Source organism: Medicago sativa, chromosome 2, assembly GCF_051527215.1.
Source record: "Medicago sativa cultivar Bolivia chromosome 2, Bolivia_mono, whole genome shotgun sequence".
In the NCBI taxonomy this organism is placed as follows: Eukaryota; Viridiplantae; Streptophyta; class Magnoliopsida; order Fabales; family Fabaceae; genus Medicago; species Medicago sativa.
The window spans coordinates 73216881-73243404 of record NC_140750.1 but is presented as its reverse complement, the minus strand read 5'-3'; the positions used below and the strand labels follow the sequence as shown (position 1 = coordinate 73243404).

At 36.0% G+C, this 26524-nt stretch overlaps 2 protein-coding genes across 3 annotated transcripts; both read right to left on the bottom strand.

Moving 5' to 3' along the window:
- Positions 1 to 683: 683 nt before the first annotated feature.
- On the bottom strand, positions 684 to 25429 carry LOC146950528 (epoxide hydrolase 2-like). Of its 2 annotated transcripts, XM_085746437.1 has the most exons (6): positions 25346 to 25429; positions 25048 to 25262; positions 24076 to 24246; positions 23656 to 23891; positions 23115 to 23325; positions 684 to 925 (listed from the first exon to the last, which is right to left on the bottom strand). In XM_085746437.1, the coding sequence occupies exons 1-6, from the start codon at positions 25413 to 25415 to the stop codon at positions 887 to 889; spliced, it is 942 nt and encodes a 313-aa protein (XP_085602563.1). In that variant the 5' UTR covers positions 25416 to 25429; the 3' UTR covers positions 684 to 886. The 2 variants fall into 2 exon arrangements, with proteins under 2 accessions (XP_085602563.1, XP_085602562.1); XM_085746436.1 differs by lacking the exon at positions 684 to 925 and having other exon boundaries at positions 22859 to 23325.
- Positions 10605 to 14220, bottom strand: LOC146950529 (uncharacterized). The gene has a single exon (XM_085746438.1). The coding sequence runs from the start codon at positions 12352 to 12354 to the stop codon at positions 11317 to 11319; it is 1038 nt and encodes a 345-aa protein (XP_085602564.1). The 5' UTR covers positions 12355 to 14220; the 3' UTR covers positions 10605 to 11316.
- Positions 25430 to 26524: the final 1095 nt, after the last annotated feature.

The following is a 26524-nucleotide window of genomic DNA, read 5'->3' as shown; positions in this document are numbered from 1 at the left end:
TTATCAAGCCTTTATAAAAAATATGAAACTCTTTGTTGAACTTTTTTAAAAAAAATCGACGAATGGAGAATTTTATTAACTAAAGTGACACTAATGATCATTTTACAACTGTTGATAGGGGATTCAAACGCAACATGCTAAACTCCTTTCTCTAACTATAGCTGCCATGCTCCTTACTAAAAATTGAAGTAAAGTACATATTTTATGTTTGTATATATCCAACATAAATGAGATATATCTTTAGTTAATATAGTTAATAAAGTTCTAGACAAGAGGCTTCCTTCATCAACTGTAGCAGCTAGAAGTTTTGAATTGTTTTCAGTCCCAGTTGCTTATAAAATTTTAGGACTCTAATACACAGTTGCATCAATTCCATAAATTTGTTGAAAACACTGAATTCCAATTCATGTTATCAGCAATTAGGAGAAGATATAAGGAAACAGTTTTTGCCACAGGTTTCTTAGAACTGGCCAAACCAGCAGCCAATATGTAAAGCTGATTTTTGTCCTTAAGGAACGTCGCAGATACCGAGCAAACCACCGATTTAGTCCCTTAAGTTTTTTTATCCGTCAATTTAGTCTCTATTATTAAGATGTTACGGACTAAATTGACGAACGTCGTATACTTTAGGAAGTTCATCTCAATTATTGCTTGAGTGATTGGAGTGAGAGAGTTCATGAGTATAGTGATAAGAGGTACAATGTACATTATGTTTATGATTGTAGAATAAAATCCTACAGAGTTGTTGAAATTACTTATTGGAATGGGAGCTACAATGCTTAGAATAGAAATCACACACTCACACCACACCAGCACACATGGAAATTATTTTCCATACAACATTAAGCATGAGACTCTTAATTAGCCTCCACAACCACAATCACAATCATATACTTTGTTTATCAAGGAATTCTATGATGAGCTTTGATGACACTAGGTCATATAGTATATTTTGTTATTGATTTCTATGTAATTTTAGTAGAGTTCAGGTGATTATGCATGAGTTTTTGAGCTACAGAAGGTGTATTTCACATGTACAAGCAAAGGAGACATCGTACTACGATTTCTGGGCATCATACTACGATTTTGGATGTTTTGGAGTCATTTTGTTACTGGAAAAATCGTACTACGATGTAAAAAGTCAATGAGCCATCATATTACGACGCTTTCCATCGTACTGCGATGTAAAAAAGTCACTGAGCCATCGTACTACGACGCTTTCCATCGTACTGCGATGTAAAAAAGTCACTGAGCCATCATACTACGACGCTTTCCATCGTACTGCGATGTAAAAAGTCACAGCATTATTTACATAAAAGCCCAGCTGCACACCAGAAAGAAGGAGCGAAATTTTGGGGAAAGAAACAGACTTTTGGAGCAAGAACCATGGATAGAAGGTTGGAGACCATCAAAACTCACATCCGGTAACCAATTTCATGTAATGAATCCTTCTTTCATATTAGTTATTTATGCTTTAGCCATGAATAGCTAGATCCTTTGTGATTAGGTCAAGAGATGATTATGTTCTAGCACATGTTTATGTAACCTGTAAATCTTAATTGTTATGAATGTTATTCTAGTTTATTCAGTATAAATTGTTCTTAATGCTTTTATGATTCTGACCCAATATAATTGATTCTAGAGTTTATATGACTACTGACACTAGCGTGTAACTCTGACATATTTATACTGTTCAATCTAACGGACAATCTAGGGATGGAGCGTTGTTAGGTTGTGATAATTGAATTAACGGACTTAAAACCTTTGATGATTATAGGTTCACCTAAGGGATTAGGGAATTATAATTATAAAAGAGGGCTTATGATCAAGGGATTGACCTAAGCTATTTTGTTAATTTGTCTTGAACTGAATATTATTCGTAAAATTAAGAAACATGTTGCTAAAATGAGTGATGAACAAATGAATTGATTGACCTAATCATCTCTCCATATTATTTCTTAAACCAATTTTTCCTTAACCATTTTATTTACATTTGCAAACCAAATCTATTGCCTCAGTGCACCCCCCCATTTTACATACATCCTTAATAATAACGTTACTACCGAGTAGAAGTTGAAACAGTCCCTGTGGATACGAATCTTATAAATTTTATTACTTCGATGCATTTTTAGTACACTTGCTAAAAATCTATCAAGTTTTTGGCGCCGTTGCCGGGGACTGTTGAATCATTTCAGCTTGGAAATTTCGTTATTGTTTAGGATTTCTGTCATTTTCATTTTTTGTGTATATAGTAAAAAAAAAAATTGAAAAAAAAATATGTTCTGATTTATGCTCTTCATGTTTACATTATTGAACTCTGCTGCTAAAAAGTTTATCCGAGTTTTGCAGCTATGATAGACAGGTTAGTAGACATGTTACGCCTTTATGACACAGAGGAGATTGTTACGTTGGAGTATGAAAATCATTTGCTTTCTTGGAAGATAGAACAACGGGACAATCAAATCTCAAGATTAAATGCGAGATGTGCTCATGAGGCGAATCTTCAGGGTACAAAATGGGAAGGGCTGAAAGAGCATATCAACATGGATTACAACACTCAGCTTCAAAATATTTTAGATGATTTCTTGGGATTAAATCAAGATTCATTTGAGAAATTTGAAGTTCAGTGTAGTGATCTCGTTGAGAAAGCATATGAGTCTCAGCAAAAGTGGGTTGAGATGGAGACTGACCGTCAGGGTACTGTAGTGGACGACAGTCCACAAGTGATGAGTGTTGGTCTCTACCTGAAGTCTCAGCAAATGGGATCTGAGGAACTCACTCATGTGCAACTGGATCCATACCCTTCTTTAAGGTGGGAGAGCTTGATTTCCAAAGGATTCACTGTGAGCTCATGGGAGAATCGGTTGCTTTATATGAAGTTCATGGAATTCCTACCAAACAAGAGAAAGAAGAAGGGTGATATATTCTTTCTTTCATATTTGCCACCCTAACAGTGGTGGAGGCGTCAAGCTTAATGACGTAAAAGAAAGCGCTTGATGGGAGGCAACCCATAATATTTTCTACTTTCGTTTATTTGGCTGGTATTTCTTTTCAAAAATAAAAAAAAAAATATGTGTGTGACTGCTGCTAGTGTTATGAATTCTGTATTCCCCTATGTTTTGTAATTGCATCTGCACTTGTTTATTATTAATGAATTTGCTTTTTTCTTGAATTTTACCAGTCTAGTAGCATGTGTTCTTCAATGGTTTATCAAAAGTTCAAGGAGGTAGAGCTTGCATGAGGTTCCTTTGTTGAAGTGTACGGCAGTGTGAATTTTGACAACTTCCATAAACCTCAGCTAGTAAGTTTCAAAGCCAAATCTTTGTTTTTCAATTTTCACAAAATATGAGTGATCCATGCTAATACTATTTCTGAGACTTGCGAATTTTCTTTATGTCAATTGGTTACGTTGCTTACACACTAAGGCAAAGTGCTTGTACCTTGAGCCTTTGAAGCCTACCTGTTGCATTGAATTTTTCCCATTTTTAAGCCAACTTTGAGCCAGTAGGTTAGACCCTGTTGTTTCGGTCACAAACCACATTTTAAGCCTAGAGACATTAGGATTTTAACCCAATTTTTGGAGTTAGGCATTTGTGATGTGGTTGTAAAAAGTCTAAGTTTGGGGTTGCTCATGGGATAGCAACATTTTAAGTTTGGGGTGAGGGATATAGAGAACATGAGTAAATAGATCACATTGTCTCAATTCAAAAATAAAAAAAAATATTTATAAAGAAAAAAAAATGTTTCAACAAGTTGATACACAAAAATATAGATATCAACTCAAAAAAAAAAAATTGTGAAATAAACTGAGACATATCTTGTAAATTTAGTGATCCGAAATCTCTGTGGTGTTTTCTAACTCTCAGATTAGTGCATATAATGTCAAGTTGTGGGTGATCATTGTCAAAGTAAGTAGGAAATGCTTAACTCCAAATTGTCATTGTAGACCAAGATTTTCGGGTGTCAATCCATTGATTGGACTTGAACCTTCAATCTACCGGACTTGCTCAATTTTATTCTTGGGAAGGGAAAAATGAGATTGAAAAACCCTTTTTTGGATCCGGGGGTCGGTTACGATTCGGGAAGGTGTTAGGCACCCGCGTCGTTCACGGTACTCCGTGAGAACCTCTTTCTAACTTTATTTTTATTTGAAAATTTGTTGTTTAAAGTTGAAGTGAAAGAATGAAGGGAGAAGAAGTGGGAGTTTTTTGTTATTTTTATTTGATCGATTTGAAAGGATTAAAGCCTCTGCCTACGTACCCTTAAAAGGGATCAAAACCGTCGTAGTTCACTCTTATAAAAAAATTTTGTGGGTTAGGTTGATTTTAGTTTGATTTTTGAAAATGATTTTGAGAAGGGTTGCGAGACCTCAAGGCATAGAAGAATAAAATTGGAGTGAGGTTGTTTCCTTTTATTTGAGAAATTTAGTCTAAGTTTAATTAAAGCTCATTTAGGAATTTGATTAAGAAAACAAAAAGGAAAAAACAACTTGGACTTGGGTCCAAGGTTTATTAGGAAAACTAATTTGACTTTTGCTTATTTGATTTTTGAGATAAAAGATTTTTCTAACTAACGGAAAGCTAACGTAGTAACGGAAAAATAAAGCGAGATAAAGCGGTAAATAAAGTGTCGGTGCAAGTGTCGGTGCTTGTGTTACCTACGTTATTACAAAAATTCCTAGATACATTCTATGGCCTCTTTGCCAAGCTACAAACCAATGGTAAAAATATACATCCATCTCCTAGTTATACACGCTAAGATATTGGAAGGTGAATAAATTGCAAGAATAAAAATGCATGAGATTAGACTAGAAATAAAGCAACCATGATAAGAAACTTAAAAGCATTGCATGGATTATCAAAAGAAAACATGATGTCAAAATATTAAAGCCTAGCATGAAATAGGAATTGAAATATTAAAGCAAAATTAACACAAGATATTATGAAGTGAAAACATTTAAAATGCATGAAATAGAGATTAAACCACTAACTAAACTAACTAAATAATAAACAAAGCATACTAATTAAAATACTTGAAATGCCTGGAACTCAAATGAGTAATACCCAAAAATGAAAAGATTTTAACAATTAATTAAAATGCAAGGATAAAAATACGTAAGATTTTTTTTAAAGAAACTGGAAGCAGTAAAACATGGGGTTTAAGTAACAAAACTGTTGAGGGAAGAAAAAGACAGAATAGAGATTTGGGCCTAGTGCAAAATGAAATCGGGCTTGCGTAAAGCCTGCTGGGTCGGTTTTAAAAAAGGGTTAGGGTCATGGGTTAAAGCTTTGGTATAAAATGGTTTGGTTAGTTGAAAAAATTGATTTGCACGTGAAACCTCTTTTAACAGAACACAAAAGCATTATCTCCTCTCTCTAACTAACAGCCATGACTTTTCTTCTTCATTTCATCTTTCATTCTCAAACGTTACAACAACAACAACAACTAAACACACAAACATAGCCAAACTTTATTTCAAACACTTCTATGATTCATCAGGAACGCAAACAACGTAGAACAACATTTAAAATCGATTCTGCTCTTCAATTCTCTAGACATGAAGGACTCAACACACAAGGAAATAAAGCATAGCGGTTTTAGCAAAAAAGGGGATGGATAGCAATCAAACCAAACAGAGAGCAAACACAACACAGATGAAGCACATACATATATACGGTTTGACGAGGAATGGATACCTGAGCTAAAAACGGAGAAATCGGTGGATTAGAGCGGAAAACTTCAAAGATCTCTTGCTGCTTGTTCCCGCTCGATCCGGTTCTAATTCGTCCTCTTGAGAGTTGTTGTTGTTCCTTTCTACCTTTATGCTGAAAACGGCTCGGATTTGTTGATTTTGCTGTTGTGTGAGTTTGAATCGGCCTCTTCTCTGCTTTCCTTCTTGTCTCAGGTTCGTGTTCGGTGCTTGTGCGTTGAGTCCAGATCGGTTTCGTATATAAAAAGAGAGGACCGGTTGTTGAGATTCGGAACTTGCTGTTGTTTATGTATGTATGAAACGAACAAGACTGGTACGTGTTAGCGTTGGATTTCGGTGATGGCTTTGTGAGAGTGAACGGCTGATTTGGTTTATGGTATTAGGAGCGGCAACAATAAATTTGTGATGTTGATTTTGTTTGATGAAATGAAGATGGAATATGGATCGGTATTGATTTAGCTTGCTGGGAATTTTCTGTTGATGAATGTTCATGGGAAAAGTTTGAAAAGGAAGGGTGTTTGATCCATTTTTCCTATCTCAGCCGCAGAAGAATGTGTTAGTGTGTGGTTTTCAGTGCTAGCCCCCAATCATTGTGAAATGAGTGCCTCTTAAATAGTGTGAAAAATTAGGGTTGTGCTGAGATGCAATGGACTAAACTACCCTTAAGAAACTTGGAGAAAAAGAAAAGAATTGGATGCTTCATGGACCAATGACAATGTAACAAGTGGACTTAAACAAAACAAATTGTTGATAAAAACAAAATAAAAATGACATTAAAAGCAAAAAGAATAAATGGTGAAAAATGAAATAAAATAAAATAGAGTTGTAAAATAATATAAAAGTGATAAAAAAAAATGTAATACAATTTAAAGCTGACGAAACTTCGACTGAGACGACTAAAACTCGCGGTGGTTTTAAAACACGAACAAAACTTTTTAAACAGTTTAATCATACGGACAAAAAGAATTTACCTAAAAAGGTCTATTTATCAAAGAAATGAATAAAAGACTTTAAAAGCACGCGTAAAAATTTAAAATGCCTGAAAAGACAAATAAAGCAATTTCAACTAGATAAAGTGCGGACAAAATTTTACTTGCAAGATAAAAGACTTTGAATGATTAAACAACGACTGAGAAAGATTTTAACTGGTTAAAGCGAAAAGAAGAGAAATTGAGCCGTTTTAAAATACGGACAAAAATAGGTAAAAACAGAGCAAAGTGGTCAAAATTTGGGGTATGACAGATGCCCCTATTTAAGTTTCTTCGTCACGAAGATTTGAAAGAAGACTTTTAAATCGATGGGTCGAAGAGACTTAAATACTAAGTACACCAAATTTTGATCAATTGAAAAGCTGAGAATGCGATGAATATAATGATTTGAATGCATGTGATGCAAGTATGAATGCAAAGATGACAAGAACAAACTGACTGGGGAGCAAACTGATAAATAATACTGGGGAGATAAAGTCTTTCTACTACCAACTGTTGTGGAAGAGACGAAAATGCGAAAGATAAAGTTTGAACAGAAGATAAAGCTTGGATGGAAGATAAAGCTCAGACGGAGAATAAAGCTTAATACGGGAAATAAAGCTTGAGACGGAAAATAAAGCTTGAGACAGAAAGTAAAGCTTGAGACAGAAAATAAAGCTTGTCCATTACCAACAGCCCGTGGTAAATGATGAAAATGGTAACAAAATCTGTTATCAATACAGGAGTACTTTAAGCAGAATACTGGGTAACTGATTAGCATTGGCAAAGTGATTGTTTGACACAAGGGTATTTGCGGGCTATTAAACTGATCCAAAACTCTTGTTAGGGTATTAACCTGGTTCAAAAGGTGGTGGCAGGGTATTAGCCTGATCCAAAAAATAACAACAGGGTATTAACCTGGTCCAAAAAGGTACAAAAGACATTGGCAGAGTATTAATCTGGTCCAAAAGGCACAAAAGACATTGGCAGGTGATTAACCTGGTCCAAAAGACATTGGCAGGGTATTAACCTGGACCAGAAGGTAAGAAAAGGCTTTGGTAGGTGATTAACCTGGTCCAACTGGTGCTAAAGAGATTGACAGGTGATTAACCTGGTCCAAAAGGGATTGGCAGGGTATTAACCTGGTCCAAAAGGCACAAAAGATATTGGCAGGTGACTAACCTGGTCCAAATTTGGCTTAAAAGACATTGGCAGGTGATTAACCTGGTCCAACAAGCGCTAAAGAGATTGGCAGGTGATTAACCTGGTCCAAAAGGGATTAGCAGGGTATCAACCTGGCCCAAAAGGCATAAAGGGAATTGGCAGGTGATTAACCTGGCCCAAAATGTAAGAAAAGACATTGGCAGGGGATTAACCTGGTCCAAAAGGTAGTTGAAGATCAAACTGAAAGGATACGACCAAACAAGACTACAGGTGACATCTTTGGAACATACACAATGGGGATAACACTTTTGTGAGATACAATTGAAATAAGACACTGGGTGATAATGCAATCATGTATGAATGATATTTGTATGCAAGTTATGTGTGCCTGAATGTTTATATGCATGAATATATGTATGAATGAATGTATGAATATATGACTGTATAAGTATATATGACAGGTGAACTCGATTAAACAAAACAGGACAGGTAAGACGGGAGATGGACAAACATCGCAGTACAAACACTCGGCAATCTTTGTTGGGGATAACATTACTGAAGATGAATCAAGACATTGTCGGGGTAAAAGCCCCTTCAAACAAACCACTGATGGGGATAAAGCCCACACTCAAACCAGCTGATGGGATAAAGAGCCCAATAATCAAAACATTTAAGGGAGACACACCCATTAATCAAACCACTGAAGGGAGAATGCCCCATAATCAAAACACTTGAAAGGGTAAAACCCAATAATCAATCCACTTGGGGAAACAGCTCATCAATCAACGATTTGGCAGAAGTCGCCATTTCTCGGGGTAAAACTCGGTCAGAAGTCGCCACTTAATCAAACCGCTGGCAGAAGTCGCCATCAATACAACCATTGGCGTGAGTCGCCACTTGTAACCCAGCACAAAGTGCATTCTTTCCATTTGGCCCACTTGAACTGTGATACCTCTGTCTTTTATTCGTTTTTTGTATTGTTTTTTTTTTGAAAGTCCCTAACTTTTGCCTGGATCGCCCTTTCAGGTTTTCAATCCACCGGGAGTATATTTTTTTTATGCCCCTAATTTTTGCCTGGACCGCCTTTTTCGGGTTTTCAGTCCACCGGGATGCTCATTTTTGGCTTAAGCCGCCCTTTCGGGTTTTCGACTTAGCGAGCTCTTTTTTTGTATTCTTTTTTCTCTTTTTTTTTTTTTTTTTGACAGAGGTCATCGCACAACACTTGTTCATAACTATCTTGCAGAGTTTAACTGTCCTTGAGACGAATGTTGATGTATGTTTCTACTACTCATAAGTTCAAAGAAGATAGACCTGTTGTTTATGCTTTTCAAAAGACAATTAAAAAAAAAAAAAGTTTTAAATTTTTGCTTTGAGTATTCACATCAAAAATAGAAGAAAATTATGCAAACAGAATAAATGAGAATTTCAAATAAATGGGCACAGGCTCAAATTAGATGTAAAGGAGTGGTGACCTGCCAAAGGCGTGGTTCCACGGATTTTAAAAGTTTGGAAAATGGTAATTATATTGGAAAAGGTACATTGAACACAATAACCACTATGCTCCCTAACAACTTTGAATTCCACTGTTCCGAGTCTTTGATTTGCAGATGCTTCATGTCGAAGGTCTTTTGACAGTTGAAAATGCCCCAGATGAATCATATTTGAATTGATGCAGTTGACTTGCCATAAGCCGAAAGTCTTTTGACGACTGAAATGCCCCAAGTGAGTCATGTCCGACCAGATGCAGTTACTTTGTCACAATCCTTAACTTTTGCATAGATCGCCCTTGCGGGTTTCAACCTATCAGGATAAACACATTTTCATCATTTTTTCATGTCTCTAACTTTTGCATGGACCGCCCTTTCAGGTTTTCAGTCCATCGAGACGCTCTTTTTTGCCTAAGCCGCCTTTTTTCAGGTTTGCAACTTATCGAGCTTTTTTGTTTTTTGTTTTTGTACATGTCTCTAATTTTTGCATGGACCGCCCTTTTGGGTTTTCAGTCCATCGAGACGCTCCTTTTTTCCTAAGCCGCCTTTTAAGGTTTGCGACTTATCGAGCTCCTTTTTTTTTTTTTTTACAAAGTATTTCTTGACTGCATCTGTATTCCCATGACGTACAAATTTATCACCATTCTTGGTAATTAGGCATACATTGCCCCTGGAATCAGGTAACACATTTTTAGCACAAAGCCACTTTCTTGACTTTCACGGGGACGAGCCTTCTTTGTCAAATACTTGCTTTATCCTTTTGACATAACTGTACAGGGCACATTGCAATAACACTTTTAAATTCAATCCAGCTTAGCTTTCATTGGAATTCCCGTTGACAGAACTTTGACCTCCATGTGGGGCACTGCTTTTATATTGTATATTGAGGGATGGTGGGGGGGTTGCCCCTGTTAAAGTGTGCACTTGAAGTACAATATCCCTGCAGGCAGATGGAAGCATCTCGTGCCAGTCTTTGTACATGAAAGTCCTCTTCTGGATAATCTTTCTTGATACTTGCAGCTTCGACGGCCAAAATGCCCCAGTAGGCAATATATCACATTTAGGAAACTTTCATCCTCCTTTTCTTCAGTTTCGAACACAGAGAACTCAAAGTCGAGAGAGAGCATAGGGTTAAAGTGTTCAACGGGTTTATTAATGCATGATTTGATTATTGACATAAACATTATGATTATGCAGGTATGTGAAAATGATTTAAAGAAATAGAATTTTTTTTGGTTTTTTGTATTACCATTTTTCCAGAAAAAGCACAAAAATAAAACAAAGTCGAGATCGAGACGACCTTTTAATTAATGATGAAAATACATAAAGCAAAAAGCCCTAAACAAGTTCACTTTCGTCTCGGGTGGGACGAAAGGATTTTTTTTTTTGAAAAACATAAAGCAACAAACAAACATATTAATTAAACAGATGAGTAGTAGAAATAAACATCAGCAAAGACCCAATTGCAGCTAAACATTCAATGTATCAACATCAGGTTCCAGGATCCGATAGCGGATTAACTTGCACATTCGAATTCAAACTCTTCAAAAGGTATGAGGTTTTTTCGGATCAACTTCTGAACTATCTTCTGAAATGCAAAACATTGTTCAATATCGTGACCTGCTGCCCCTTGATGGAAGGCACAAGAGAGATCAGCTCTATACCCTGCTGGCAATATTGTTGGTACTGAAAGAGGTGCCTTGGTGTGGATCAAATTCCTTTCAAGCAACCTTGGGAACAAATCTGCATACTTCATAGAAATGGGATCAATATGAGTTCTTGGAGCCTGTTGTCGAGGCTGTTGTTGATATTGCTGAAATTGGGGTTGACAACCCGAACTTTGAACAACATTTGTGACAGGCATAACAGCGGTAACAGGGTGATAAGCCAGATACTGTTGTTGAGGCTGACTTTCCACCAAACTCATTTCCTGGTCTTCCTCCTCTAAACCATCAGTGGGAACAATTTCTTTGATCAAATGTTCTTTTCAAACCCAATCTTCAATACGCATGCCCGCGGTCATCATATCCGCGAAATCGCCAGATGCACTTGCAAGCATGTGCTCAAAATAGAACGGATCCAGAGTTTCCAAGAAAATCTCAATCAACTCTTTCTCTTCTAGACGTGGACGGACTTGTTCAGCGAAATCTCTCCAACGTTGGGCATAAGCTTTGAAGGATTCATTATCATTTTGAGTCATGGCCTGCAGTTCCTTTCTGTCTGGGGCCAAGTGCAAGTTGTAATTATATCGCTGGACGAAAGACTCGCACAAATCACTGAAAGTTTTGATATCATTCTTGCTCAGACTCATGTACCATATCAGTGCGGCACCAGTCAAACTATCTTGGAAACAGTGGATAAGGAGTTCATCATTACCTACTTGAGCAGACATCTTTCTCACGCACATTACCAAATGAAGCTCAGGGCAAGTGTTCCCTTTGTACTTCTCAAAATTAGGGACTTTGAATTTGGGTGGTATAACGACATTGGGAACCAAGCAAAGGTCATAAGCATTTTTCCCAAACAGTTTTTTCCCACGAAGAGATTTCAATTCCAACTGTATTCTGTCAAACTTTTCTTCAAGTTCAGCTATCCGGTCGTATGCAACCACATTTTCTGAGCGATGGATTGGCCCAGGGCCCCGCCGAGTAGTATGAATCAAAGGAGCTGAGTAGGTCATAGCAGCTTGAGGGATCAAAGGGCCTGATTGAGGGATAGGCACTGTTTGTTGCACAAGAGGAGCTTGACCCTTAGAGACACCAGGACAGAATACTTCACCAGAACTTAAAGGTGTACTCCAGAGATAACCTTCCAGCATAGCATGTTGAGGAGTACTAGCAAACACTGTTGAAATTGGGGTAGAGGAAACAGCCGTCTGAGCTTGAGTGCTGCCAAAAGGAAGAGACAATGGCTGACTTTGTGCAACCGACATCAAAGATACTAAGTTCCTCATAATCTCATTTTCGGCCCGGAGGGTTGTCACCTCTTCACGAAGCTTGTGGTTCTCTTGTTCAAGATGATCCATTCTGATTTGCTCGAGTGTTGTAGAGGCGAGTAGACTGATGGGTTGACCTTTTGTAGATAGAGACAAAGTATGAGACACATACTAGAAACTATGAATGCAAAATGATGCATGGTATGTTTATGCAAAAATTGGATGATGATTTTTCTTATTGAAGGATTTATCAAGGTAAATTGTAAACATTGCAGATGAACATGATTTCCTTTGAAGATTTGTAAAGATATTGCAATCGGTTCCCTTTTTAAGAGGTAAGAACGAAACCAAGGACAAAGTTCTTCAACAAAAGCAAAAGCTTAGTTCAATTTTTTTTGAAACTGTATTGCTTGATGTTCATTCTTACAAGGTCCATTCCTTTGATGTTTACAAAAAGCTTGGCTAAATCCTTCAATATTTTTTTTTTAATGGATGAAAAAAAGGTTTATGGATGAATGCATGTATGCATGGTTATGCTAGAATACATGATGAGGTTTAAGGTATACAATGTTGGAGCTTAGGGACAATAACGCCATTTGGTAAGGACTATGGTTTCCATTTGCACAAGTAACAAGGGTTCTACCAAGTTCCCAGAGTTTTCAACCACTTACGAATTTTATCGGTTTACGAAATTACTCTCGTTCCAATATCGTCCGTAAGAAAGTCTCGTCTGAGTGTAGTATCGCGTATCAACTAAATCAAGATTGACTCAAGATTAGCCACCGCACTACGTCCTAAAAAAGGCCAAGTGGGGTTAAAGGTAACTAAAGGTCCTCAACTTTTAGCGGTCACTTAAAAATAAACATGTCGATCACGAATACTCATGTCAACATAGTATATCTCTAAGATCCCTAAGTTGAGTGGGGTTATCACATGTGCCACAACCAAAATTCACTCTTGGCAGGACACTATGATTATACCACCATCCTATCCTAATGTTTCTCTCAAGTCTGGGTTTTGGACTTGTCTCACCACTCACGTTAAAAATAAACAAGTAAACACGTATTTACAAGGTAAAAAGCACAAGTTAAAAGGAAGAAAGGTGGGCTTAACCCGCGTAGGATCCCCAGTGAAGTCGCCAATTTTGTAGACCAAGATTTTCGGGTGTCAATCCATTGATTGGACTTGAACCTTCAATCTACCGGACTTGCTCAATTTTATTCTTGGGAAGGGAAAAATGAGATTGAAAAACCCTTTTTTGGATCCGGGGGTCGGTTACGATTCGGGAAGGTGTTAGGCACCCGCGTCGTTCACGGTACTCCGTGAGAACCTCTTTCTAACTTTATTTTTATTTGAAAATTTGTTGTTTAAAGTTGAAGTGAAAGAATGAAGGGAGAAGAAGTGGGAGTTTTTTGTTATTTTTATTTGATCGATTTGAAAGGATTAAAGCCTCTGCCTACGTACCCTTAAAAGGGATCAAAACCGTCGTAGTTCACTCTTATAAAAAAATTTTGTGGGTTAGGTTGATTTTAGTTTGATTTTTGAAAATGATTTTGAGAAGGGTTGCGAGACCTCAAGGCATAGAAGAATAAAATTGGAGTGAGGTTGTTTCCTTTTATTTGAGAAATTTAGTCTAAGTTTAATTAAAGCTCATTTAGGAATTTGATTAAGAAAACAAAAAGGAAAAAACAACTTGGACTTGGGTCCAAGGTTTATTAGGAAAACTAATTTGACTTTTGCTTATTTGATTTTTGAGATAAAAGATTTTTCTAACTAACGGAAAGCTAACGTAGTAACGGAAAAATAAAGCGAGATAAAGCGGTAAATAAAGTGTCGGTGCAAGTGTCGGTGCTTGTGTTACCTACGTTATTACAAAAATTCCTAGATACATTCTATGGCCTCTTTGCCAAGCTACAAACCAATGGTAAAAATATACATCCATCTCCTAGTTATACACGCTAAGATATTGGAAGGTGAATAAATTGCAAGAATAAAAATGCATGAGATTAGACTAGAAATAAAGCAACCATGATAAGAAACTTAAAAGCATTGCATGGATTATCAAAAGAAAACATGATGTCAAAATATTAAAGCCTAGCATGAAATAGGAATTGAAATATTAAAGCAAAATTAACACAAGATATTATGAAGTGAAAACATTTAAAATGCATGAAATAGAGATTAAACCACTAACTAAACTAACTAAATAATAAACAAAGCATACTAATTAAAATACTTGAAATGCCTGGAACTCAAATGAGTAATACCCAAAAATGAAAAGATTTTAACAATTAATTAAAATGCAAGGATAAAAATACGTAAGATTTTTTTTAAAGAAACTGGAAGCAGTAAAACATGGGGTTTAAGTAACAAAACTGTTGAGGGAAGAAAAAGACAGAATAGAGATTTGGGCCTAGTGCAAAATGAAATCGGGCTTGCGTAAAGCCTGCTGGGTCGGTTTTAAAAAAGGGTTAGGGTCATGGGTTAAAGCTTTGGTATAAAATGGTTTGGTTAGTTGAAAAAATTGATTTGCACGTGAAACCTCTTTTAACAGAACACAAAAGCATTATCTCCTCTCTCTAACTAACAGCCATGACTTTTCTTCTTCATTTCATCTTTCATTCTCAAACGTTACAACAACAACAACAACTAAACACACAAACATAGCCAAACTTTATTTCAAACACTTCTATGATTCATCAGGAACGCAAACAACGTAGAACAACATTTAAAATCGATTCTGCTCTTCAATTCTCTAGACATGAAGGACTCAACACACAAGGAAATAAAGCATAGCGGTTTTAGCAAAAAAGGGGATGGATAGCAATCAAACCAAACAGAGAGCAAACACAACACAGATGAAGCACATACATATATACGGTTTGACGAGGAATGGATACCTGAGCTAAAAACGGAGAAATCGGTGGATTAGAGCGGAAAACTTCAAAGATCTCTTGCTGCTTGTTCCCGCTCGATCCGGTTCTAATTCGTCCTCTTGAGAGTTGTTGTTGTTCCTTTCTACCTTTATGCTGAAAACGGCTCGGATTTGTTGATTTTGCTGTTGTGTGAGTTTGAATCGGCCTCTTCTCTGCTTTCCTTCTTGTCTCAGGTTCGTGTTCGGTGCTTGTGCGTTGAGTCCAGATCGGTTTCGTATATAAAAAGAGAGGACCGGTTGTTGAGATTCGGAACTTGCTGTTGTTTATGTATGTATGAAACGAACAAGACTGGTACGTGTTAGCGTTGGATTTCGGTGATGGCTTTGTGAGAGTGAACGGCTGATTTGGTTTATGGTATTAGGAGCGGCAACAATAAATTTGTGATGTTGATTTTGTTTGATGAAATGAAGATGGAATATGGATCGGTATTGATTTAGCTTGCTGGGAATTTTCTGTTGATGAATGTTCATGGGAAAAGTTTGAAAAGGAAGGGTGTTTGATCCATTTTTCCTATCTCAGCCGCAGAAGAATGTGTTAGTGTGTGGTTTTCAGTGCTAGCCCCCAATCATTGTGAAATGAGTGCCTCTTAAATAGTGTGAAAAATTAGGGTTGTGCTGAGATGCAATGGACTAAACTACCCTTAAGAAACTTGGAGAAAAAGAAAAGAATTGGATGCTTCATGGACCAATGACAATGTAACAAGTGGACTTAAACAAAACAAATTGTTGATAAAAACAAAATAAAAATGACATTAAAAGCAAAAAGAATAAATGGTGAAAAATGAAATAAAATAAAATAGAGTTGTAAAATAATATAAAAGTGATAAAAAAAAATGTAATACAATTTAAAGCTGACGAAACTTCGACTGAGACGACTAAAACTCGCGGTGGTTTTAAAACACGAACAAAACTTTTTAAACAGTTTAATCATACGGACAAAAAGAATTTACCTAAAAAGGTCTATTTATCAAAGAAATGAATAAAAGACTTTAAAAGCACGCGTAAAAATTTAAAATGCCTGAAAAGACAAATAAAGCAATTTCAACTAGATAAAGTGCGGACAAAATTTTACTTGCAAGATAAAAGACTTTGAATGATTAAACAACGACTGAGAAAGATTTTAACTGGTTAAAGCGAAAAGAAGAGAAATTGAGCCGTTTTAAAATACGGACAAAAATAGGTAAAAACAGAGCAAAGTGGTCAAAATTTGGGGTATGACAGTCATGTTTAAGCCTATTTCCCAAATTGTCTCACCTTTAACCTTAGCCCCGTTACACCCGAAAAGTCCTTAAATGTGTGTATGGCAACGTAACTTTGATTGATGTTTAGAAGCTTTTCAAGTTTTGGTAATATAGTGATTAGTATGTCGACTATGTGAACCTTTTCAATGTTGTTGCGTGAAGTTGTGGAGTGAAGGTTTTGGCAAGCAAGTTAGCCCACTAATGCTAACTAGAAGATGAACTTTTGATTTACCATTGATGAGTAAGTGGTATTTTACTGTTAATTTTCATTTTAAAGTAAGTTCCTTGGGGACAAGTAACGATGTAAGTTTGGGGTTGTGATGACACTAGGTCATATAGTATATTTTGTTATTGATTTCTATGTAATTTTAGTAGAGTTCAGGTGATTATGCATGAGTTTTTGAGCTACAGAAGGTGTATTTCACATGTACAAGCAAAGGAGACATCGTACTACGATTTCTGGGCATCATACTACGATTTTGGATGTTTTGGAGTCATTTTGTTACTGGAAAAATCGTACTACGATGTAAAAAGTCAATGAGCCATCATATTACGACGCTTTCCATCGTACTGCGATGTAAAAAAGTCACTGAGCCATCGTACTACGACGCTTTCCATCGTACTGCGATGTAAAAAAGTCACTGAGCCATCATACTACGACGCTTTCCATCGTACTGCGATGTAAAAAGTCACAGCATTATTTACATAAAAGCCCAGCTGCACACCAGAAAGAAGGAGCGAAATTTTGGGGAAAGAAACAGACTTTTGGAGCAAGAACCATGGATAGAAGGTTGGAGACCATCAAAACTCACATCCGGTAACCAATTTCATGTAATGAATCCTTCTTTCATATTAGTTATTTATGCTTTAGCCATGAATAGCTAGATCCTTTGTGATTAGGTCAAGAGATGATTATGTTCTAGCACATGTTTATGTAACCTGTAAATCTTAATTGTTATGAATGTTATTCTAGTTTATTCAGTATAAATTGTTCTTAATGCTTTTATGATTCTGACCCAATATAATTGATTCTAGAGTTTATATGACTACTGACACTAGCGTGTAACTCTGACATATTTATACTGTTCAATCTAACGGACAATCTAGGGATGGAGCGTTGTTAGGTTGTGATAATTGAATTAACGGACTTAAAACCTTTGATGATTATAGGTTCACCTAAGGGATTAGGGAATTATAATTATAAAAGAGGGCTTAGGATCAAGGGATTGACCTAAGCTATTTTGTTAATTTGTCTTGAACTGAATATTATTCGTAAAATTAAGAAACATGTTGCTAAAATGAGTGATGAACAAATGAATTGATTGACCTAATCATCTCTCCATATTATTTCTTAAACCAATTTTTCCTTAACCATTTTATTTACATTTGCAAACCAAATCTATTGCCTCAGTGCACCCCCCATTTTACATACATCCTTAATAATAACGTTACTACCGAGTAGAAGTTGAAACAGTCCCTGTGGATACGAATCTTATAAATTTTATTACTTCGATGCATTTTTAGTACACTTGCTTCAAAAACTTGATACAAAATTAGCAAGTGTACTAATTGATATCGAAGTAATAAATAATTCGTATCCTCAGGGACTGTTTTGATTTCCACTAAGCAAAAGCGTCTTCGTTAAGATGTGATTAAATAAGGGGTTTGCCCTAGGCAGTTGGATTTTAAGTGCAATTGTAATTTAAAAACGACAGAAATAAAGTTGGTTTTTGGAATGTTAAAGAGATGATTAGGTCAATCGATTCATCTATACATCACTCGTTAAGTAACCTGTAATCTTAAATCCACGAATTTCACAAAGTCAACGACAAATTAACACTTTAACTTAAGTCAATTCCTTGATCCTAAGTCCTCTTATCTAATTATAATTCCCTAATCCCTTAGGTGAACCTATAATCATCAAAGGCTAATCGATTCGTTAATTCAATGATCACAATCTAACAACGCTCTATCCCTAGATTGTCCGTTAGAAAGAACAGCATAAATATTTTCTGAGATAAACGCTAGTGTCAATAGTCATCTAATCTCTTAGATCAATTATATCTGGTCAGGATCATAAAAGCACTGAGAACAAATTATGCTGAATAAACTAGATTGAAATTCATAAATGTAAAAGTTTCAGGTTACATCAAATGAGCTATTACAGAATCATCTCTTGACCTAATCACAATAGATCTAGCTACTCATGGCTAAAGCACAAATAACAAATGAAAAAGAAGGATCCATTACATTCAATTGATGACTGACTATGAGTTTTGATGGTCTCCCACCGTTGGCTCAATGCTTCAGACTCCAATTCACGCTTCTCCCTGTAAAAAAATTCCGAACCCTTTGCAAATAGAACATTCTGGCTTTTATAGAAAAAATTGTGTCACGCCAATATCGTACTACGATGTTGGTATATCGTAGTACGATGCCTCATTAAACCAGATCATCATTCAACGCTCCTTGACATCGTAGTACGATGAAAGCACATCGCACTACGATTTTTCCAGTAACCTCAGCCTTCCAAAACGCCTTCATATCGTAGTACGATGCTACATATCGTAGTACGATGGTTCATGTACTTGTGCACTTGAATTGTCACCTCTCTGTGGCTCATAACTCATACAAATCACCTGAACTTAACTGAAAATTACAAAGAAATCAAAGCAAAAGTGCTATATGACCTAGTGTCATCACAACCCCAAACTTGCATCGTTACTTGTCCTCAAGGAACTTACTTTATAAATGGATTTTAACAGTAAAATAGCACCTACCTCATCAATGGTAAATCAAAAGTTCATCTTCTAGTCAGCAATAGTGGGCTAACTTGCTTGCCAAATCCTTCACTCCACAACTTCACGCAACATCATTGAAAGGGTTCACACAGTCGACAAACTAATCACTATATTACCAAAACTTGGGAACCTTCTAAACATCGATCAAAGTCACATTGCCATGCACACATTTAAGGACTTTTAGGGTGTAACGGGGCTAGGGTTAAAAAGGTGGGATAATTTGGACAGTAGGCTTAAACATGATACTTTGGAGTTAGACACTTCCTACTTATTTCAGCTAAGATCACCTCAACTTGACATTCAATGCAGAGAGTTAGAGAACACAATATGATTCAAATCACTAAGTTTACACACACGTCTCAATTTATTCCACAAAAGCAACTCTTTTTTTTGAAGTTGATTACTTTTTGTATCAACTTGATTTAACCATTTTTTTTTTTTTTTTTTTTGTGTGGGATGACCCATACTTATTTACCGCCCCACTTGCTAATTTTTGTATCAAGTTGTAGTATAGTGGTAAGTATTCCCGCCTGTCAGGGGTGAGGGTTACTGAGAACATGAGTTTATGGATCACAAAGGTCTCAATCATAATGTCTCACAAATACAAAAAAAAAAAAAAAATAAAAATAAAAAAAAAATGGTTAAATCAAGTTGATACAAAAAGTAATCAACTTCAAAAAAAAGAGTTGCTTTTGTGGAATAAATTGAGACGTGTGTGTAAACTTAGTGATTTGAATCATATTGTGTTCTCTAACTCTCTGCATTGAATGTCAAGTTGAGGTGATCTTAGCTGAAATAAGTAGGAAGTGTCTAACTCCAAAGTATCATGTTTAAGCCTACTGTCCAAATTATCCCACCTTTTTAACCCTAGCCCCGTTACACCCTAAAAGTCCTTAAATGTGTGCATGGCAATGTGACTTTGATCGATGTTTAGAAGGTTCCCAAGTTTTGGTAATATAGTGATTAGTTTGTCGACTGTGTGAACCCTTTCAATGATGTTGCGTGAAGTTGTGGAGTGAAGGATTTGGCAAGCAAGTTAGCCCACTATTGCTGACTAGAAGATGAACTTTTGATTTACCATTGATGAGGTAGGTGCTATTTTACTGTTAAAATCCATTTATAAAGTAAGTTCCTTGAGGACAAGTAACGATGCAAGTTTGGGGTTGTGATGACACTAGGTCATATAGCACTTTTGCTTTGATTTCTTTGTAATTTTCAGTTAAGTTCAGGTGATTTGTATGAGTTATGAGCCACAGAGAGGTGACAATTCAAGTGCACAAGTACATGAACCATCGTACTACGATATGTAGCATCGTACTACGATATGAAGGCGTTTTGGAAGGCTGAGGTTACTGGAAAAATCGTAGTGCGATGTGCTTTCATCGTACTACGATGTCAAGGAGCGTTGAATGATGATCTGGTTTAATGAGGCATCGTACTACGATATACCAACATCGTAGTACGATATTGGCGTGACACAATTTTTTCTATAAAAGCCAGAATGTTCTATTTGCAAAGGGTTCGGAATTTTTTTACAGGGAGAAGCGTGAATTGGAGTCTGAAGCATTGAGCCAACGGTGGGAGACCATCAAAACTCATAGTCAGTCATCAATTGAATGTAATGGATCCTTCTTTTTCATTTGTTATTTGTGCTTTAGCCATGAGTAGCTAGATCTATTGTGATTAGGTCAAGAGATGATTCTGTAATAGCTCATTTGATGTAACCTGAAACTTTTACATTTATGAATTTCAATCTAGTTTATTCAGCATAATTTGTTCTCAGTGCTTTTATGATCCTGACCAGATATAATTGATCTAAGAGATTAGATGACTATTGACACTAGCGTTTATCTCAGAAAATATTTATGTTGTTCTTTCTAACGGACAATCTAGGGATAGAGCGTTGTTAGATTGTGATCATTGAATTAACGAATCGATTAGCCTTTGATGATTATAGGTTCACCTAAGGGATTAGGGAATTATAATTAGATAAGAGGACTTAGGATCAAGGAATTGACTTAAGTTAAAGTGTTAATTTGTCGTTGACTTTGTGAAATTCGTGGATTTAAGATTACAGGTTACTTAACGAGTGATGTATAGATGAATCGATTGACCTAATCATCTCTTTAACATTCCAAAAACCAACTTTATTTCTGTCGTTTTTAAATTACAATTGCACTTAAAATCCAACTGCCTAGGGCAAACCCCTTATTTAATCACATCTTAACGAAGACGCTTTTGCTTAGTGGAAATCAAAACAGTCCCTGAGGATACGAATTATTTATTACTTCGATATCAATTAGTACACTTGCTAATTTTGTATCAAGTTTTTGATTGAGACCTTTGTGATCCATAAACTCATGTTCTCAGTAACCCTAGCCCCGTTACACCCTAAAAGTCCTTAAATGTGTGCATGGCAATGTGACTTTGATCGATGTTTAGAAGGTTCCCAAGTTTTGGTAATATAGTGATTAGTTTGTCGACTGTGTGAACCCTTTCAATGATGTTGCGTGAAGTTGTGGAGTGAAGGATTTGGCAAGCAAGTTAGCCCACTATTGCTGACTAGAAGATGAACTTTTGATTTACCATTGATGAGGTAGGTGCTATTTTACTGTTAAAATCCATTTATAAAGTAAGTTCCTTGAGGACAAGTAACGATGCAAGTTTGGGGTTGTGATGACACTAGGTCATATAGCACTTTTGCTTTGATTTCTTTGTAATTTTCAGTTAAGTTCAGGTGATTTGTATGAGTTATGAGCCACAGAGAGGTGACAATTCAAGTGCACAAGTACATGAACCATCGTACTACGATATGTAGCATCGTACTACGATATGAAGGCGTTTTGGAAGGCTGAGGTTACTGGAAAAATCGTAGTGCGATGTGCTTTCATCGTACTACGATGTCAAGGAGCGTTGAATGATGATCTGGTTTAATGAGGCATCGTACTACGATATACCAACATCGTAGTACGATATTGGCGTGACACAATTTTTTCTATAAAAGCCAGAATGTTCTATTTGCAAAGGGTTCGGAATTTTTTTACAGGGAGAAGCGTGAATTGGAGTCTGAAGCATTGAGCCAACGGTGGGAGACCATCAAAACTCATAGTCAGTCATCAATTGAATGTAATGGATCCTTCTTTTTCATTTGTTATTTGTGCTTTAGCCATGAGTAGCTAGATCTATTGTGATTAGGTCAAGAGATGATTCTGTAATAGCTCATTTGATGTAACCTGAAACTTTTACATTTATGAATTTCAATCTAGTTTATTCAGCATAATTTGTTCTCAGTGCTTTTATGATCCTGACCAGATATAATTGATCTAAGAGATTAGATGACTATTGACACTAGCGTTTATCTCAGAAAATATTTATGCTGTTCTTTCTAACGGACAATCTAGGGATAGAGCGTTGTTAGATTGTGATCATTGAATTAACGAATCGATTAGCCTTTGATGATTATAGGTTCACCTAAGGGATTAGGGAATTATAATTAGATAAGAGGACTTAGGATCAAGGAATTGACTTATGTTAAAGTGTTAATTTGTCGTTGACTTTGTGAAATTCGTGGATTTAAGATTACAGGTTACTTAACGAGTGATGTATAGATGAATCGATTGACCTAATCATCTCTTTAACATTCCAAAAACCAACTTTATTTCTGTCGTTTTTAAATTACAATTGCACTTAAAATCCAACTGCCTAGGGCAAACCCCTTATTTAATCACATCTTAACGAAGACGCTTTTGCTTAGTGGAAATCAAAACAGTCCCTGAGGATACGAATTATTTATTACTTCGATATCAATTAGTACACTTGCTAATTTTGTATCAAGTTTTTAGTACACTTGCTTATTTTTTTTTGTATCAACTTGTTCACTTCCTCTGGGAATTGTTCATGCACAAAATGACTTCCTTCTGGAATATAAATGATTTCTAAGTCTGGCACAAAATTTTTCACCGCCCCACTTCGGATGTAGTCTTCCATGCCAGGAAAGTTGAAACAATAGTCTTTCTCACCCATTATCAGCAGTGCAGGAACATTTACTTTAGGATCAATTAGGCCACTTTCCACTGTGAGAGACCTGTGTGGATCATAAACAATGTTTTCCAAGTTCATACAAATATACACTGTCAATGTGTGAGGTTTATGCATCGAAATTACAAATAAATCATCGAGTGTATATTCTGTAAACAATTTGATGGAAGGGACTGACTAATAAAAGACTCATTTGATTACTAAACTAACCAACGTAAAAATGCATTTGAGGACTAAACTGACTAACCACCTTTAGGGGAGTCTCTCCTCCCAACTACGTTTTTCTTTTGGCAAGGTTCAAATCTAGAAGTGTAAGAATATTGAACATTCCATCCATTAAAGAGAATTTTAAGTTGAATTGTGAGACTTTGATTACCTGTATGGAACCTGCAATGCAAATCTGAAGCCAGATTTTTCATATAGTGATGCATAAGCTGTCAAGTCTTCCTCAGAGAACCATGGTGGGAGGGGAGTAGATGGGTTAAACAAGTCCATGATTTCTTGATCATCACTTGCTACTGGCACCTCAGTTTTAGAAAAGAGTATATAGATGTTCCTTATAACAGATTTAACATCAAAGCGACCGAAATCTGCTTCTGCCCTCCCAGGCTCCTGAATTAGTTTACTCAATAGTTCATTATTGTCATAAACTACTCCAAACTTAATATTTATAAGAAGGAAAAAAAGTACGTGTATTTGGTTCAAATTTTGACCAGATATATGTACTTTTTTGTCTATGTTAAGTCTAGAAAAAGTATAGAAGAAGAAATAAATGATTATGGCAGAGAATTTGCACCTGCCACCTAGTAATGTAGAAGCCTTTTGGGAGAAGATGGTTCTGGATTGCAGAAGGACCAGGATTCATGAAAGGAATGCCTAAAGTTATGAGAGAAGCCACTTTTTCTGGATAGACAGCAGGTACAAGATTTGCTACAAAGGCACCAGAGTCCTTACCAATGAGGAATGCCTGATAGAAGCAATTAAAATTGCACATCCAAAAAACTATCAGACAACGTTTTCGCCTTAATCAAAAGAGTCTTATTATTTGATTTTTCCTCACACTTATCTTCTTCCAACACAAATTTTACAATCAACAAAGACAAAATTGTACAAGACATAAACAAAGACAAAAATTACCTACACTATCATAGATCATAAGTGCTGTAGGAGCTATTTTCAATACAAAATGACAATAAGTGCTGTAGGAGCTATTTTCAATACAAAATGACAATAAGCACTTAAAATTGTATTGGCATAATAACTCCCTCTGAAATCTCAACTTTCATTCCGATTTTAGTGGAAAACAACTATAATTTTGGGAGTGATAGGGTTGTTTGGGGGAAGAAACATAAGTGTTAAGAGAGATAATGGTCGTAGATTCTACTTCCCCCTCTAGCATTTCTATCCCACGAAACACTGAAATACTGACACGTCAACATGTGTCGGGTCCGACACTAATCAAATGTGTCGGACACCAGACACACCTTTGATCATAAGTATTGGTGCTAAAGAGTTTCCAACAACTCATTACTAATATTTTTCATAAAAAAAAAAAAAAAAAACCCGCTATGATCCTGAAGGTAAGTTTTGTCCATAAAACAATTCTTAGTTTCTGTTTTCTATCTTGCTCTCTTTACTGACTATTAGAGTATGTGTCCTGATTATATATAAGCTGAAGTATGTACAGAAATTTTGGTGATAAAATTTATTTATGTTGGAGATACTATACTAGGTAGTAATTGATTGTAAAAAAAATCTTGATCTTTACCTTGTTGATACCTAATGTATCTAAAAGATCCTTGACTTCATCAACAAGGTCCATTATAGTTGCTTTTTCTGGTTCTGCTGGATGATCAGAGAGTCCATAGCCTCTAGAATCAAAGGCAATAGCACGGTATCCAGCATTTGCAACAGCAATCATTTGGTATCTCCATGTATACCATATTTCTGGAAATCCATGTATGAAAACCACTGCTTTTTCACCTACACAAACAAAAATATTGTTATATTACTTTGAAAACGAATCAATCAAGAATATTTTTTTATATAAGGGTGTTGATATATACCAGTTCCAATCTCAGCTACATGGAGCTTTAGTCCCTTCACTTCTACATGACTGTGTTGGATGTTCTCCATCTTTGATGCTGGATGAAGTGTGTGAGTGTGTGTGAGGGAGTTATAATGGCAAAAAGAGAAGAAGTCAACAAAGGTATAAGACAAATGAAGCACGTAACTCATTTCCTTAATGTGCAGATGCAGACAGATTAAATTTAGTATTTAGATGCTGTTTTGCAAACAAATTGAATATAGTATTTAGATGCTGTTTTGCAAACAAATTAATTGAATATTTAGATGCTGTTTTGTAATAAAAAAAGGGTCGATGGTAAGAAATTAAAACGTGGTTGGATAAGTATATTAATATATGTACACCTAAAAATAAATAACTTCTTAGTCGAGATCGGCAAGCAGTCGGAATTAGGGTCAGTTGAATTCTCCTCAATCGGTTGAAGGTTAGGTGAATATAGAAACAACTTGACATGAGTTAGTCGAATCTTTCTCGTGTCTATTGAGGTCCACAAAGATCGTATAGAGGTGTTAGAAACAATTAAAGTTAAGTAGAACTTGAAAATTTGACTTTTTTTTACCTATATACCATGTTTATAGCGCCACCAACCAAAACAACTATTCCCCTCAAAAAAAAAAACCAAAACAACTATTGGCATGGAGGCGCATTCCAAGGAAGTAATGCACACATGGGTGGAAGAAATGGGAAATGCCGCGAAAGAGGGAAGAAAAACCCAAACGTGGAGCGCCATGTACATGTGATCAGTTTCTGTTTTTGTCTAAATTCAAACTTTGTTTCACCATATTGTGAGAGTCTATATTAGATAAGTATATTTAATAAATGGAATCACGGTTTTGATTTTCTTTTGTGTAGTAGTAAAAAGCAAATGTTCACAAAAAAACAGATAATTTGTTCGTAAGACCTAACTCAACTAACAATGCAGATATTGATAAATTGGACACCTTCATCCGTGTTTGGATGTTCGAATCCTCAACCCTGCAGTTGTGTGCGTGACAATTCCATTCAATTTGAAACTCCATATGTGATATGACAACCTGGAGAAACAACTTTTAAAGTCTTTTAGTTATGTATTAAGTTTAATTATGTCAGTTTAGTGTTTAATATAGGGTCAATTAAAACAAATTGTTACTTTTCTTTCTTGTTTTCCAGCTCGATTGAT

Bases quoted from the DNA above. Each gene is read 5' to 3' on its own strand.
- LOC146950528 (XM_085746436.1), bottom strand. From the start codon at position 25,415: ATGGAGAACATCCAACACAGTCATGTAGAAGTGAAGGGACTAAAGCTC. The intron at 25,263-25,345 runs GTATATATCAAC...TTGTTTGTGTAG, and splicing joins TGTAGCTGAGATTGGAACTG to GTGAAAAAGCAGTGGTTTTC. The intron at 23,892-24,075 runs GTGCAAATTCTC...AAACTAATTCAG, and splicing joins TCTACATTACTAGGTGGCAG to GAGCCTGGGAGGGCAGAAGC.
- LOC146950529 (XM_085746438.1), bottom strand. From the start codon at position 12,354: ATGGATCATCTTGAACAAGAGAACCACAAGCTTCGTGAAGAGGTGACA.